The sequence below is a fragment of the Prionailurus viverrinus genome, chromosome C1, assembly GCF_022837055.1.
Source record: "Prionailurus viverrinus isolate Anna chromosome C1, UM_Priviv_1.0, whole genome shotgun sequence".
In the NCBI taxonomy this organism is placed as follows: Eukaryota; Metazoa; Chordata; class Mammalia; order Carnivora; family Felidae; genus Prionailurus; species Prionailurus viverrinus.
The window spans coordinates 199,332,424-199,348,162 of record NC_062568.1 but is presented as its reverse complement, the minus strand read 5'-3'; the positions used below and the strand labels follow the sequence as shown (position 1 = coordinate 199,348,162).

Genomic DNA, 15,739 nt, shown 5'->3' with positions numbered 1-15,739 from the left:
CTCAGGTCATGATTTCACTGTTGTGGATCGAGCCTTGTGTTGGGTTCTATGCTCAGCATGGAGCCTGCTTAAGACTCTCTCCCTCCCTCTCCCACTGCCCCTCCCCTCCTTGTACATATGCTCTCTCTCTCTCAAATTAAAAAAAAATGAATAGCACAAACAAAAGCATGTTTGCAGAAAGGTGATGAACATGAACTATAGTACCAGGATATCCCAACAGAGGGGGTGGTCAGAAGAGAGTTCTGTATGAAGGTGACTTCTGGAAGATTTCAGGATGAAAACAAGGCAGCCATGTTAAGTTCTGGGGGAAGAGATATTTAATCTATTCCTACACTATCTAATGAGTTCACCACAGCTGAGTATCATATTCCCTGGACCAGTCAGATACACGGACTGAAAATTTCACTATAATGTAGACTAGACCCAAAGAGAAAAAAAAAAAAAAAAAATCCTTGTTCTTGAGGAGCTCATAATAGGGAAACAAACTGGATGGATATAAAGGAGTCTGATAACATTACTAATAACATCATTGTTACAACTTATTAAAAACTGTTGTACCTTTAATGTTAGAGACACACACACACACACACACACACACACACACACACAGACTGCAAGTCGGGGAGGGTCAGAGAGAGAGGGAGACACAGAATCTGAAGCAGGCTCCAGGCTATGAGCTGTCAGCACACAGCCCAATGTGGGGCTCGAATCCACGTACGGTGAAATCAGACCTGAGCCGAAGTTGGATACTTAACCAACTGAGCCTCCCAGGTGCCCCAAAACTGTTGCACCTTTAAAGAAAGGCTAATGGTTTCCAGATTTCATGGCCTGAAATTTTTTTCAATGTGAAATAAAATAAATGGGATTTAAATATAAAACTTGGGAAAGCCAAATACAAAATATAAGCAGTTATTTAAGGTAAAAATTACAGTTATTCACTTAAAAATATAAAAACATAACTCAAAACTTTGTTAATCAGTCTCATATACAGCATGTTAAAAAGGACAAAAACGAAAGTAAATTTAACTCAAGGAAGCATACACATAATTACAAGGAAATGCACACAATCATAAGGCAAGGAATGAGTGAGTGTAGGGCAGGTAGTATTTGTCTTCATAGCCTTTCAGATCTCTTCATACATAAAATGGGTGCTTTCTCACTGTAGTTTTTGGCTTTTATTTATTTTTATTTTTTTATTTAAAAAAAAATTTTTTTTTTTTTCTCAACGTTTATTTATTTTTGGGACAGAGAGAGACAGAGCATGAACGGGGGAGGGGCAGAGAGAGAGGGAGACACAGAATCGGAAACAGACTCCAGGCTCTGAGCCATCAGCCCAGAGCCCGACGCGGGGCTCGAACTCACGGACTGCGAGATCGTGACCTGGCTGAAGTCGGAGGCTTAACTGACTGCGCCACCCAGGCGCCCCAGTTTTTGGCTTTTAGCTTGAGTATGCCACTCTGTTTACCTACTGCATTACCTACTGCATTACCTACTGTCATTAAAAATTTTCACTTAAAAAGAGATACCACTACAATGGAGGGTTGCCTTTCTGAAGATGTCATTTCAAAACAGTTTGTAGCTCTGCGACATAAGTCTGGGCCTTGTGAATCCTTAATGCTGACTTTCTGCCCTCACAGCTTAAAATTATTTGATATCTACTTGCCATACAACAGATTAACTGGACTCTTCTCTCATTATATGAACGCTTTAGGCTCAGTTAATGTGCCACTGATGGAACATAATCTGGCTGGACTCCACAATTCCTGGGCTAATCATCCTACAATGTGAATTCATGTTCCATGGTTTAATGCCATAGATTAAGCTGTTTAATGAGCCTGTGAGACAACTGTAGCCATCCAGTCTTTCAGCAGTAGATCTGCTATTTTCATCTCAAATCAAAACTAGAAGATAACCATATTCTTGCCTTGGTTTTCTAGTTCTTGATTAGTCAGTCATCAAGGGACAGTATGCAGAACACAATCACTGGTCAAATCCATACTGCTGAAAAAAAACATATTTGGCTGAGAGGGCACCTGGGTGTCTCAGTTGTTAAGTGTCTAACTCTTGATTTTGGCTCAGGTCATGATTTCGCAGTTTGTGAGTTAGAGCCCTGCATCAGGGTTTCAGCACTGCAGAACCTTCTTGGGATTCTCTTTCTCTCTCCCCCTCTCTCTCTCTCTCTGCTGCTCCCTCACTATTGTGCACATACGTGCTCTCTCTCAAAATAAATAAACTTAAAAAATAAAAAACCCGTATTTGGCTGAACACAGGATTTCTGTAGAACAAGCTTGTAAGAGGCTTCTTTTCAGGTTTACAGTTCCTAAATTCTTTTGTACAATTTTAAAAGAAAAATCCACGGTGTACAGAAACTTCTAGCTATCTTTGTCTTTGGAGTATTACACAGCCTGTAACACTACCTTGTATAATATACATTTTCTGCCAGATGAATGAATGAAACAGAACTACACCATACCCTTGCTTCTTGGTATGTAGGGACCATTACACCAAATGGACTAAACTTTGGTGAGGTCCACAGGTAGGACTTTAGGTATCCTTCCCTCCATCTCAACTACAGAGGCTCTACTTTTATTTTCTTTATATATTGAGTTCCTGTCTAAAACATAACTAAAGGGATACATGGTAGTTAAAAAAAGGTGTTTTTTTTTTAAATTCACTGAAGTTCTGATCAAAACTGCTGAAAAGGCAAAATAATGTTCTGTAATCGGAAACAAAGTATTGTCAGTAGCATCTCCCACACTTTGCACTATGATAACTTAATAAAAAATTAAATCTTGATGTAGATAAACAAGAAACAGTGAGAACATCTAAAAATCAGATTAATCAAGTATTATTATGACTGGTCATAACAGAATCTAATTCCAGGTAAAAGAAAGAAATGAAATGATGATGAAAGTTTCTTATACTCTAGTATCATATTCAAAGGATCACTATGGAAAACATTTTTTAAGCTAGATCTTATCTTTGTGAGCAAACTTGATTTCCACTATTAACCAGCAGGTCAGCAATTTTTTGGGTTTTTTTGTACCTCTGCAATTTTGCACCTGAAACTTAGTCTACATGTCTGTGTAAGCTTTGAATAGCAGGGTAGAACTGCTGTTGAGTGGCAGGAAAAGTTCCCCAAGATAGTCAAGGAGGAGATAAGAATTTTCTCTCCAACAAATATCTTCCAAAGTCAAGCTTCCTGAAGGGCCCATATTTTGTGTCTATTGACAACTCCAATTTTTACTGTCTTGGTTTTCATGTGTTTATTACACTTTCAGTGATTCCAAATTCCATGGCTAATAGTGAACTATCTTTACTAGATAGCTTTAAGAAAGAAGTCTTCTAATGCCATGATATAAAATGAATTTATCAACACTGTTTGAAACCTATCTACCTATACAATAATGCATCTACCTAACCTACCTGATTTGCCTCATAAAGTATTTAGATTTAAGTCCTGAAAATTTCAAGATGGTTTGATGTTGCCTTTGTAGGGATATATTTTATATGTGGCAACTACTATGCTTGGGGTTGATAAACTATCTAGTAAACAACCTGACTAGAAAGCCTATTTAAAACTTCTGTCTAGTATTAGAATTTAGTAGCAGTGCATCCTTTGAAGAGTTCTGTAGGAGAAATGGCAGATTAATAGTTGACTGATCAGTGCCCAGTAAACAGGGAGGCCTTATACTTTCCATCGACTCTGGCTTGGGGAGCTGGGAGGGAACAGCTTTAACCACTGCTCAGAAATTGGCATCTAAGCAGTAGCAGCATCCAAGGAAGCTGAGCTTAGATGTTTGCCCATATGCTATGTAAGGACAGAGGTCTTTGGATATTGGGACCAAAGAGACAAAAAACTTAGGGCATTTCCATGGCTCCAATGAAATGGCCTCTTTAGACAGTATGAACTATTTATAATTTGGGCTTTAGAAGTAATTAGGAAACTTTGATCTATTTGCAAGGAAACTCCTGGTGGATGACAAGTGGCTGTTTGTTTTCATCTTAGAAAAAAACTGCCAGGCCTCTCCATTTAGTAAGGAACATGGGTCTTCATAGGGGTCTGGGTCTAAGGATGGCGCGGTTAGACCTAACAAAGTATCAAAAGTGAGGTCTGGAATCACTGCATTCTCTCTAGCTATAGAAGGAAATCGGAATAGAGAAAGATGAAGTAGATACCGAAGCACAGAAGTGTTCTTCTCATTTTCAGTATAAATAAAAGGTGGTGGCTATATTGCCAGCAGCAGCAATAGGGCCACCACCAATGAAAGTGTAGACACCGATGTCTGAGTATGACATTTTTTCCCCACAGGGAATCCCCCAAAGGGAAATGCCAATGTCTGAGGGAGCCTAGCAATCAAGCAATGAACCTCTCAAGTTCAATGAAGACAATGAAGCCAGACGGCACTTCCTGGGGTCTTTCTAGACAGAAATAAACTTAGGAGCACAGTCTGAAGAGAGGCAGAAAGGGTTAAATAATAATCCAGCATTCTCATTTCTGAAATTATCTGATGAATATATCATAACAGATGAGAAAGAAGCAAATATTTATAAATTAATACAATTGTGACCTCAGATGTAGTTTGTAGGATTTCAAGCTGGCTAGGAACAGAACTTAGATTTATTTGTGAGGGTGTGGTTACCCTCATTTGCTCTTGCTGTTTACACTGGCTGGTTACTGGAGTGACTCCATTTCTCTTTTTAAAACTGGGAAACCATCTTGGCCTTCTTTTTTTTTTTTTTTTCTGAAGTAGGCTTCATGGCCAGGACAGAGCCCAATGCAGGGCTCAAACTCATGACCCTGACATCAAGACCTGAGCTGAGATAAAGAGTCGGATGCTTAACCAACTGAGCCACCTAGGTGCCCCGCATCTTGGCCTTAAAGGACAATAATCACAGCAACTTCTGCCAAAGTTTCTTACTAAGGTAACTGGGTCAGATGGCCTAAATCTAGTCATTCACTGAATTCATAGAAATCTACCTTATTACTCAAAGACAGCTTAGTAATAATCCTAGGGGCAAGTATGTATATTCTAGGACCTTGAAAACACCACCATTCCTCACAAAATCAAAAGAGTAATCATTCCTGAACATATTCAACTGTGGCATTTAATGATTATGTTATTCTAAGAGGTTGGCAATACCCGAAAGACACACAGTGGCATTTTATCACATGTGCATTTAATTTTCAAGAATATAATATGAGCTTGGCAAAAAAGATTTACAAAGAGAAAAATAAAGGGGTGCCTGGGTAGCTCAGTCACTTAAGCATCCGCTTTTGGCTCAGGTCATGATCTCATGGTTTGTGGGTTTGAGCCCTGCATCAGGCTCTGTGCTGACAGCCCAAGCCTAGAGCTGGCTTCGGACCTGTGTCTCCCTCTCTCTCTGCTCCCCCTTCCCCTCAAAAATAAGTATTAAAAAAAAGTAAAAAAAAAAAAAAAAAAAAAAAAAGAGAAAAATAAATAGTGTAGAATTCTTACTGTCATTGCACCCAATGAACATTTGTCAAGTATGAGATTGGAGAGGAGAATCTGACGTCCTGCCTTCAAGAAATATTAGTTCCTGAACAATTAGAGAGCGGGCACCTGGCAGGGCCGGGTGTGTTTCTATGTTTATATTTACGTAACACAGCTCCTAAAACAGAAACTTTTTACCATATGCAATTTTCACCTTAAACCTTGATTTCAGAATCTCAACCTGGGTAAGATTCTGTGGCTGTACCACAAAGAATCCAATTCACACACATGTGATGATCACAAACAAATCAGAACCTGATCTAATGAAGATACAACACTAATGACAGCCAGACTTCATCAAAGCAGTCATCAACAGGAATCATAATGAAACCAACCCGGAACAGACTAAGTCATTAACAACTTGGAGTAACACGTCCTGCTATGGGGCTAGAGTGGACAGATAAGCATCCCTTGGCCAAAATAACCAGGGTTTAGGTTTATTGAAAGGATAAGGCTTTTAGGTTTAAGTTGATTTTCCAGAAATTTTCTCACATAAAAAAAGCTTCTATGGGGCGTCTGGGTGGCTTAGTCGGTTGAGCATCTGACTCTTGATTTCAATTCAGGTCATGATCTCGTGTTGTGTGGGCTTGAGCCCTGCATCAGGCACCGTGTCTACAGTGTGGAGCCTGCTTGAGATTCCCTCTCTCTCCCTCTGCCCCTCCTGTGAGTGTGCTCTCTCTCAAAATAAATAAACTTTTTTTTTTTCTTTAAAGTTTTTTTCCTCAAAGAACACCTAGGGATTTACAGGTAAACGGGCTGTTGAGGGCCTGAGTTTCCCCAAGGTGAAGGGGTCTCTACTACCTTACTTACACCTTAACACAGGTATAAACAATAGGATTTGGAAAACCAGGAGATAAATAACCTTTATGCCGTAGCACAATCTACAAAATGCCATCATATCCACCAACACACTATCAGTATATTACGCAATTATAATTATCAGTATATTACACAACAATTGTAATTATCAGTGGACATACACTGTGGACATAATTACAGTGGACATAATTTTACTCTATGGAAATAGACAAATACTTAAAAATATATGTACTTTTAAAAATAACCACTACTCAAGAGCCTAGTAACTGAATACCACTCTTGAAGAGGATACTGACCCTTTGAAAAAGTCCTGTTTGCTGAGTTTTTCTGACTGCACCAGCTGATACAGTAATTGGCCCATGTGATCCCTGGTGATCTGGCTCCTTTCCAGGGTGGACTCCACTCCCATTCTCACAAACACATGTAGCAGGCCCTGGGCATTCAGCTCTTCCACACACTGCATGGCTTCCTGTTCAAACAGCAAATAACAGCTTAGTCTAATATCTGGATCCCATTACCAAAGCGTTAAAATAAGTTTACAATCTTTTACTTATGACAAAGTCAGCAGAAAGCTCCACAAACAAGCTAGTATTCATACATTTAAAAAAAAACATTAATTTAGCTCAGTAAAATGCAGGCTGACAAGGGCAATATTAGCCATATTTAAAAACAGAAAAAAAAAGAGGATCTTAAGAAGGGTAGTATGTTTAGCTTCACAATTTATCAACAATCACGCAAAGGGCCGAAGTGTGTTTTTCTACAAAATGTTTACCTATCTTATGACCATTTAAAAACCTGAAAATGGTATATTAAGAAACAGAAATTCATCATCATGTGCCAAATGACTTAATGTGGCAACTGAGGTAATTCTGTCTGGGTATGTTAATATTTGCAAAATCTTCAACGAGGAAGGTCTTCCTTCATATGAAAATTAGTATACTTAGCTTATGTGCTAAAACACTCTTAGGAAATTCTTGGGGTGTGGGGCTCATGAAATGGTCCTTACCATGGGGTGATCTGGCTAGGTCCGTATCTCTGAGGCCTGGTAGCCAAGGTTGCTGAATCACCAACACAGCACCGTGCCTCCCTGCCCTCAGCTATCTCAACTCTGTCTGAATCCAAAATCCTTTGGTTCAACCTCTGAAGAGAGCAGCTCTTCTGAGAGGGAAGATGCATGTGAGAAGAGCAGCTGCTTGAATGAAGAAGGGACTAGAGCACATGCAGGTTTCTCACTGCTGCTTTATTTCTCCTCTGCTATTTTATTTAATGCCTCCCCCACATAAACTTTTTATCTAAAAAACTTTCAAACTACAGAGACATTGAATAGTACAATGTACACGTATGTAACTTCGCTTCAGTTTAGATTCATCAATTGTTAGTTTTCTTCATAGATACGTAAAAAACTTAATACCAACACAATGTCAATAAAAATATTATCTGATAAACAGTACGTATTTGAAATTTCCACAACTGTCCCCAAATGTCCAAAATATAGTTTTTTGTTGTTGTTTAGGACCCAACTGAAAACCTGACGTCACATGTCAGGATGCATGGTGTCTTTTTAGACTCCTTTGATCCAGATCAGTCCTTTCTCTTCATCTTTTTAGAACATTCACAGTTTTGGAAACATTCGGCCCAGCTGTCTTTTAAAACCGCCTCATATACACTTTAAACCAATCGGTCCTTCTGTTTTCAGTCCCATCCGCACCTTACGTGCATTCGTAGTCTGCTAAATAAATGACCACCCATCCTTCTAGTTTCTAACTTCCAGAGTGTTGGTGCGGTCTATTCCCTCTACTCTTTATCCCTGTGAATTTTTACCTCATTTTAAAGACCATCATCATTATAAAGCTTTTTCAGGAGAGCATGGAAATGAATGCACGTATCTTCAGTATTTAACCTGAAGTGATCAAGTGTCTTACAAGGGGAATTTATTCACTGAATCTGCATGTGGTATCAACGAACTATATCATGCTGCTTTCGATGTCACAGCAATTCATCATCTTGCTCTTCTCCCTGATTTTCTCGTGTTGATTCTTATTTCATTGAGTATTCAGGTGAATGGACACCTCCTACAGTCTGTGACTGCCCAGTCACCGGCTATCATATCACCTAGTTTTACTTCTCTGCACTGAAACATTATTTTCCTTTTTGTATTTGTCGTTTATTTATTACCTATCTTTAGGGCAGTTTTGTATCTCCCACTAGAACACAGGCTCCACAAATGCCCCATAGAAATAGACTATGTTGCTCACTATATACACTACAGCATATCCGATGTCCAGGCAGTGTTTCCTAAATTGTGGCTGGCACATTTTAGGTACTCAATAACTATATACCACAGAGGCTAAAAACCATAGGGTGTGGAATCGGACAAATGTAAGTTTGAATTCTGGCCCTGCCACTTGCTACTATGTGAATTCAGGAGTGTAACAATCCCTCAGGCTTGACTTCCCGTCATAAGGTTACTTGAGGAATGAACATAAAAAGGGACTTTGCACACTGCCAAACACAAAAGCTCAGTACATATTAATTTGTATTATTTTTAATAATAACAACACCTACTAAAATGCTAGAAAAACCTTTCCTTTAGGATGATCTCTGTAAGCCTTTAGCATAACACACTAATAATCTTAAAGGTAATAAGATAAAATCACAGTCTCTGCTCTGAAGCTAGAAGCCTAATTTTACTTTTATTGTTGTTGTTGTTGTTGTTTTTTTAAAGATTTTCTCTTTAAGTAATCTCTATACCCAATGTGGGGCTCACACATACAACCCTGAGGTCGTAAGTTACGTGCTCTACTGACGTAGCAAGCCGGGCACCCTTAGAAGCCTAATTTTAAATCCTGAGTCGGCCACTTATCAGAAGCATGACTCAGATCAAGTTATTTAACATCTTTGCATCTCAGTTTCGTTATCTATAAAAATAGCTATTATAGTAATATTAAAATCAAGAGGGCGTTATGAGGATTAAATGAACTAACGGCACCTAGCACACAGGGAGCCCTCACTGTGTCTGACAATGTCACCTGCTTCTTACCATCATTCTGCAGCAGATGCGCCTTGGACCCAGTACAATGAAATTCCCGAGTCATAACTGACTCTGTTTCTTCCATACTACAGGCCAGGCCTAGGGCTAAGATCTTTCAGAGAGTCCTCCCGTTGAACTTAGGTCTTTTTCCCCCTATGGCTCCCATTCCTCAGAATGATACTTTTCTCCTTTCAAAGTATTTGTTGCTCATTGACTTGATATTTCCTCTCCAACTAACTGGCTCATCATCAAAACCTCCTAGTACTTCTTCTGAATTTTAGATGATTTTTTAAAGGCTTGAGGGTTTTAGAAAGCTGGGCTACAGTTAATCAGGGTGACTGTTATGTACAGAAAGCAAATAATAACTACACTGTCAAGAGAACAAGTAAGCTTGAAATAATTAATATAATGTTAAAGCAAAAGTAGTTAATGTATCTGACAAATAATTTAACAGATTAAGACTCTGCTGACTCCAGATCCCTAAGCTAGGTCCTATTATATGATCTCTCCTAAGATCCTAGAGGTCTATTGGCATTTACAATAACTATAATTTAAATACCTATTTTTGAGTTAACTCTTTATGACCTGTCTCTGCCACTAGACTCTAGGGCTCATGAAGTCAGGCATGATGTCTATTTTATTCACTACCATCTTAAAATGAAGACCAAAGAGAAAGTTGGGGTCAAAGAACAGCAAATTCAAAGCTGTGTCTTGAATGTTTCACTTAGGCTGTCTGGCCCTGGCAGTGCAATTACTCCTTGGTGCCTCAGGTTTCCACTTATGAAATAAAAAGTAATGTTAGCCATAGTTTAAAGTTAATACAAGAATGACCATAAAAGGACCGTGAAGATCATAACAGGTAATGTACAGCTAGATAAGAATGCCTAAAAATGATAATGTGTGGGTTTTTGCTCATGAACATCAAAGTCAGTGTGGTTTTTCTACTGTGGGGATGGACTGGTAGTCATTCCCCCTTCCTGCCATGTGATCTTGTGAACTCCATCATCAATTTAAAAGACAGTAGCTGGCAAGAGCACATCCGAGTTGTGCAAACTGAACTGCATGGGACCTGGATTACTCCAAGTCTTAGTGACAAGTGCTTTAGACCAGAGCCAAGTTACTGTATCTCTCTGCCACGGGGCTTTGCGTTGTTGCTTTCTTTTTCTGAAACTTCATTTACCTTAAAATCATTAATGTGTAGAAACTCATCAATGATAGATTTAGACTTCCTCGCCATCTCCAATTCTGACAACGCAGGCTTGTCAGGGGCTGCTGTTGCTGGAATTTCTGGCTTCGCTACTAATGAGGTTAAAAAAAGTGAGGAAGTAAAACAGACAAAAATTGTAATTAAAATGGGGGATTATGGTTGACAATATTTATTTGTTGTTATACCAACTTTTCCATAAAAGCATTAAAATAGATACAAATCTTACAAAGCAAGACACCTAAAAGCAGAAAAGAGAAATATTTATTTTTAGCATAGATAGGCACTAAGTAACTTCATATTCCACAATGAAAAGAATAGAGGGGTACGGTAAACTTTTGTATTTAGAGCTTTTTTGTCCCTTTCTGCATTTTGATTCTTCTCCACTGCTTCAGTGATGAACAGCACGTGAAGCTTGTACAATCACACACAGAGTTCCAACCACACGGGCCTTTGGCAGTTGCGTGAACATGTCATGATGCTCCTTCTGGCCAGAGTGCTCTTTCTCTCTGCTCCATACCCATCCCTTCCTATAAATCTATTTCGACTCCTACTGGTTCATCAGACCCGAGGAAGCCTTCCCTGATATCCCTCTGTATCAATTCCAGATAGTTCCTTTGTTAAGTACCCTCTTAGAACTCTGCTCCTTTCCTCCGTGGCATTTTTCTCAGTTTGTACTTATATACAATACCTTTCGTGGAATTATGTCATAGGAGTCCTCTGGACCCAGCAGACTAAAGGCTGAAAGCAGAGACCCAATGCCCACAAGTCACCAGGTGTTCAGTGTGCATGTGGTGAATAAATGAATGACCCAGAAGATAAAAATGCATAGGGCAGCTGTGCCACGTTATTCACTACTCACAAGATATTTTCATACACTATCTCGTTATGTTCCCCAAATAGATACCACAGATCAGAAAGCCACATGTCCCTGAAGTCAAAAATTCTGGTCTATCAGTTGGGAGAAGACATTTCAATTTGCCTCTGAATCCATTTAGAGGAGGAGACACAATTTAAATAGTGAAAGAAATTTGAAAGCTATTAAGATGTTACTACCTCAGGATTAGTATTTTAAAGATGCTGAAAATTATCTTTAAACTATTTCTCATTGTTCTCATCATCTTTACCCTCATGACCTCTAGTACTTTTTGAAAAATCTGTATTTATCAGATAAAGTTCTAAATATTTACCCGTATAGACTTCTCATTTAATTTTCATGATAACTCTACAGGGTAGGCACATTTACTATCCCCATATAACAAATGAAGAAACAGAAATGCAGACAGGTTATGTAAATGAGGTAATTTTTAGAGCATTATCTGAGTTGGTCCTCTAATCATATACAAGCTACACATGTACAAAGACCACAGATGCTACCAAGATGAAGGTAACAAAAGACAACCTGATATTTTCTCTTTGGTTTGCTTTGGATGTCAGAATTTTCATACATTTGAGGGCTCTACAAAGCCCATGCGCTCTAATGCACAGGAAGGGGTTACTGTGAGAATCTGTTAAGAAATTCAGATTGCTTAATATACAGCAAGAGACCCTCATCACCATCACATGTAATAGAGAATGGGGGAAACTTACAAATTGACGAACAAAGGGACAACCTGGGAAACGAAACCTATGTTACAAAACCATGAAGATGCCCTTTACGTTTTAAGATACTGGTATGTTATTACCATGTAATGATTCTGAAATCTACACAGGGGCAAAATCTCCTCTGCACTTTTCACTCCACAGTTAAGGCCCGAATCTTCCTTCTGTGTGTACCAAGTCTCTCACCTGACTCCCGGCCCTTGTTTCGGTCAGCCTCAGCGCTGCTCCTCTCCACGTCCATGCCTCCCGTAAGCTGCTTCACGGTCTCTAGCATCTCCCTGCGTTGCTCTTCTTGAGACTGATTGTCCAACAGGTCTTTGCTGCTGCCGCCTCTCAGGAAAGTATTGGGACGAGCTGCTGCAGACGGCAGGGGCTTGTCATTCTTCTCCCTGCCCACGCTTCCACGACTTAAAACACAAAACATACTTCTTCAGCAGATCACCCCATCCACTATGCATTCAAATCATAAAATAACATTAAGATTTCCTGCAGGTATGTAATTTTTCACACATGACTTCAGGTATGTGAGGCGCCAATTCTACATCAAACTATAATTATGTAAACAAGTAAAATCAGTGCTTTCAGAGAATGTTGAGTATGTTTTAGCTTTTCTCACGAATGTTGAAGGGATACCACTTAAGATTTTAAAATGCAATGGCAAATCCTTATTTTAGTTCTTTAAATCTTTTAATAAAGACGACAGTGCCGAATGTATGAGCTAAAAGAGCGAAAGAGACAAAGAATACCTAACGGACATGGTATCACTATCTTAGAAATTAGACAATGATACCGTATTTATTCAGAAACTTCAAATATAAGTAAAATATTTTGAGAACCAAGTAGCAGAAGTAGTTTTTGAGTGGCCAAAGTCACATACTTTCCTTAAGAGAGAATCTTCCTATCTCCCTAGGCTTCTTTTCAGACAGTTCCCACCAGTTGGGCAGGTAGTTCCTTGGTCCATAGCAGGCCAGGAGCAGCAAATGAAAAGGAAGAGAGGAGAAAGGACTAGAGGCACGACAGTAGTCTAACCTCTGAAAGAACATACACAAGTACTCAAAAAGCAGAGCCATCAGGGGAAATCTATGGCAGAGCAAAGAGCCATCAATAGCACAAATGATGCTTCATGACAAGCTAAGCCATCACTAAAAGCTGAACTGTGCTAAGCATATTTTACTGTAGAAGCCAAGAGAACAGCAACATAGTTAGAAAGTCTACCTGGCCAAATTGACTACAGTAACAAAAAAGGAAAGTTTGAGAGTTTAAAGCAACTTCAGCTCTAAAAGTGCTTATGTCAAAAATTTTGAGGAGTGCCTGGCTGGCTCAGTCAGTAAAGCATGTGACTCTTGATCTCAAGGTTGTAAGTTTGAGTCCCACACTGGGTGTAGAGATTAAAAATAAAATCTTAAGAAAATGAAAACTAAAAATTTTGTTCTCGGTCATTATACTACAGGTCTTCATTCCCTATAAACCAACCAACAGAACACCCGACTGTATCAGTCCTACAAAAAAGAAGGTAGAAAGACAGTACAATACAGAGAGAATAGTGAGAAACAAAGGACAGCCTGAAACAGAACTTGAAGAACGGTATGACAGAGAAACATATAGGTAGGCTGTCATGCTCTTTAATTCACATGTTTCGGAGTGTTAGGTTAATCCAGAACATCCTGACGCATTAGTTTAGCAAGCCCTCCACCAGCCTCCAGGTGGTGGGAGGGTGGGTCTGACTTTCTTAAGAAGCAAACTATTATACTGGGGCGCCTGGGTGGCTCAGTCAGTTGAGTGTCCGACTTTGGCTCAGGTCATGATCTCACAGTTTGAGTTTGAGCCCCTTGCTGGGCTCTGTGCTGACGGCTTGGAGCCTGGAGCCTCCTTCGGATTCTGTGTCTCTGTCTCTCTCTGCCCTCCCCTGCTTGTGCTCTGTCTCAAAAATAAACATTAAAAAAAAAATTCTTAAAAAAAGAAACAAACTATTATAAACTTGCCAGGTAACTTGCCCTTCCTTTCCACCCCATCCCAAATCTACCACCCAATTATGTTCTTATCTTGGAAATTACAGAACGTGAAGATCAAAGAGGGAACAGAAAAACAAAATCAACCTTAGGGATAAAAGGAATCCATGCACAGAGATGACCATCATAATTTACACGGGTGTGTGTGTGAGTGTGTGAAAGAGAGAAAAAGAATAATAGAGAAAGAGAGAAGGCGAGAAGGAGAGAGAGGAGGAGGAGAGAAGGAGAGAGAGAGAACAGACATCCACAAGTTAGTCAGTCTTCAGTTAACATGGAGAGTGGGCTCCATACCTGGTTAAGGTCCGTCGGGAATCAAATTCTAAAGGCGTAGACGATGTAGACCCTGAGGGTGCTGGAGGTTGCAAAGCAGAGAATCTGTTTAAACTGGAAGCACTTGACCGTAAGGCATCTATAGGTGTTGAGGATTGAGGGGGGAAAAAATACAAATCACATGACTAAAATGTAGCTTTTAATTCATCTGGCTCTCTAGGGAGGAAAGGGGGGGTGTTGTTTGAGACTAGGTATTTCTAACAAGTTTAACAAGGTGATGCCAATCTCCTCCACAAACTATACTCTTAGAAGTATAATGTTAGGGGGCACCTGGGTGGCGCAGTCGGTTAAGCGTCCGACTTCAGCCAGGTCACGATCTCGCGGTCTGGGAGTTCGAGCCCCGCGTCAGGCTCTGGGCTGATGGCTCAGAGCCTGGAGCCTGTTTCCGATTCTGTGTCTCCCTCTCTCTCTGCCCCTCCCCCGTTCATGCTCTGTCTCTCTCTGTCCCAAAAATAAATAAACGTTGAAAAAAAAAAATTTAAAAAAAAAAAAAAAAAAAAAAAAAAAAAAAAAAAAAGAAGTATAATGTTAGAAGGAATTTGTCTGTAAAAAAAAATTTTTTTTGAAACCTTTGTTCATTATAACCATTTGCTGCTTTAAAAACATAATTAAATTATCCTAGATAGGGAAGGGGGTGGGAGTGGTAGACAGGGAAGGAGGGAGGCAAGCAAAAACAAAACGAAACAAAACAAAATATTGCACTTAAAAAAGCTAACTAATAAAGGTGCGCCTGGATGGCTCAGTCGGTTAAGTGTCTGACTTTTGATTTCAGCTCAGGTCATGATCTCAGGGTTTGTGGGACTGAACACCACACTGAGCTCCGTGCTGACAGTGCGGAGCCTGCTTGGGATTCTCTCTCTGTCCCTCCCCGGCTCCCCCCCCCCCTCTCAAAATAAATAAATAAACTTGATAAATAAAAATTAAAAAATCAGAGGTCAAAATTACTTAGTAGAAGGGAAATATGGAAAGGAAGTTAATGTAGAAGTTTTATTCTTCTAACGTTTATAAAACATTAACGTTTTATACTTTTCTACTGGACTTCATCAGCTTTAAAAAGATGTGTCTGTGGAGGTGCCTGGGTGGTTAAGGGTCTGACTTCGTCTTAGGTCATGATCTCCCAGTTCATGCATTTGAGCCCCGCGTTGGGGTCCTTGCTGACAGCTCAGAGCCTGGAGCCTGCTGCAAATTCTGTGCCTCCCCCCGCTTGCACTCTGTCTCTTCTTTCACT

The 15,739-nt window shown here is 39.7% G+C and overlaps 1 protein-coding gene across 14 annotated transcripts in view; it reads right to left on the bottom strand.

Moving 5' to 3' along the window:
• Positions 1-15,739, bottom strand: part of EIF4G3 (eukaryotic translation initiation factor 4 gamma 3) — a 315,733-nt gene that overhangs the window by 23,385 nt on the left and 276,609 nt on the right. For 13 of the 14 annotated variants that reach the window (XM_047873067.1, XM_047873072.1, XM_047873080.1 and 10 more), the window contains 4 exons: positions 14,473-14,590; positions 12,359-12,579; positions 10,547-10,665; positions 6,632-6,804 (listed from right to left, as the gene is read on the bottom strand). In XM_047873067.1, coding sequence (XP_047729023.1) covers positions 6,632-6,804; positions 10,547-10,665; positions 12,359-12,579; positions 14,473-14,590 — 631 coding nt within the window. The remainder of the gene's footprint in view (positions 1-6,631; positions 6,805-10,546; positions 10,666-12,358; positions 12,580-14,472; positions 14,591-15,739) is intronic. The other variant, XM_047873069.1, reaches the window with a different exon arrangement.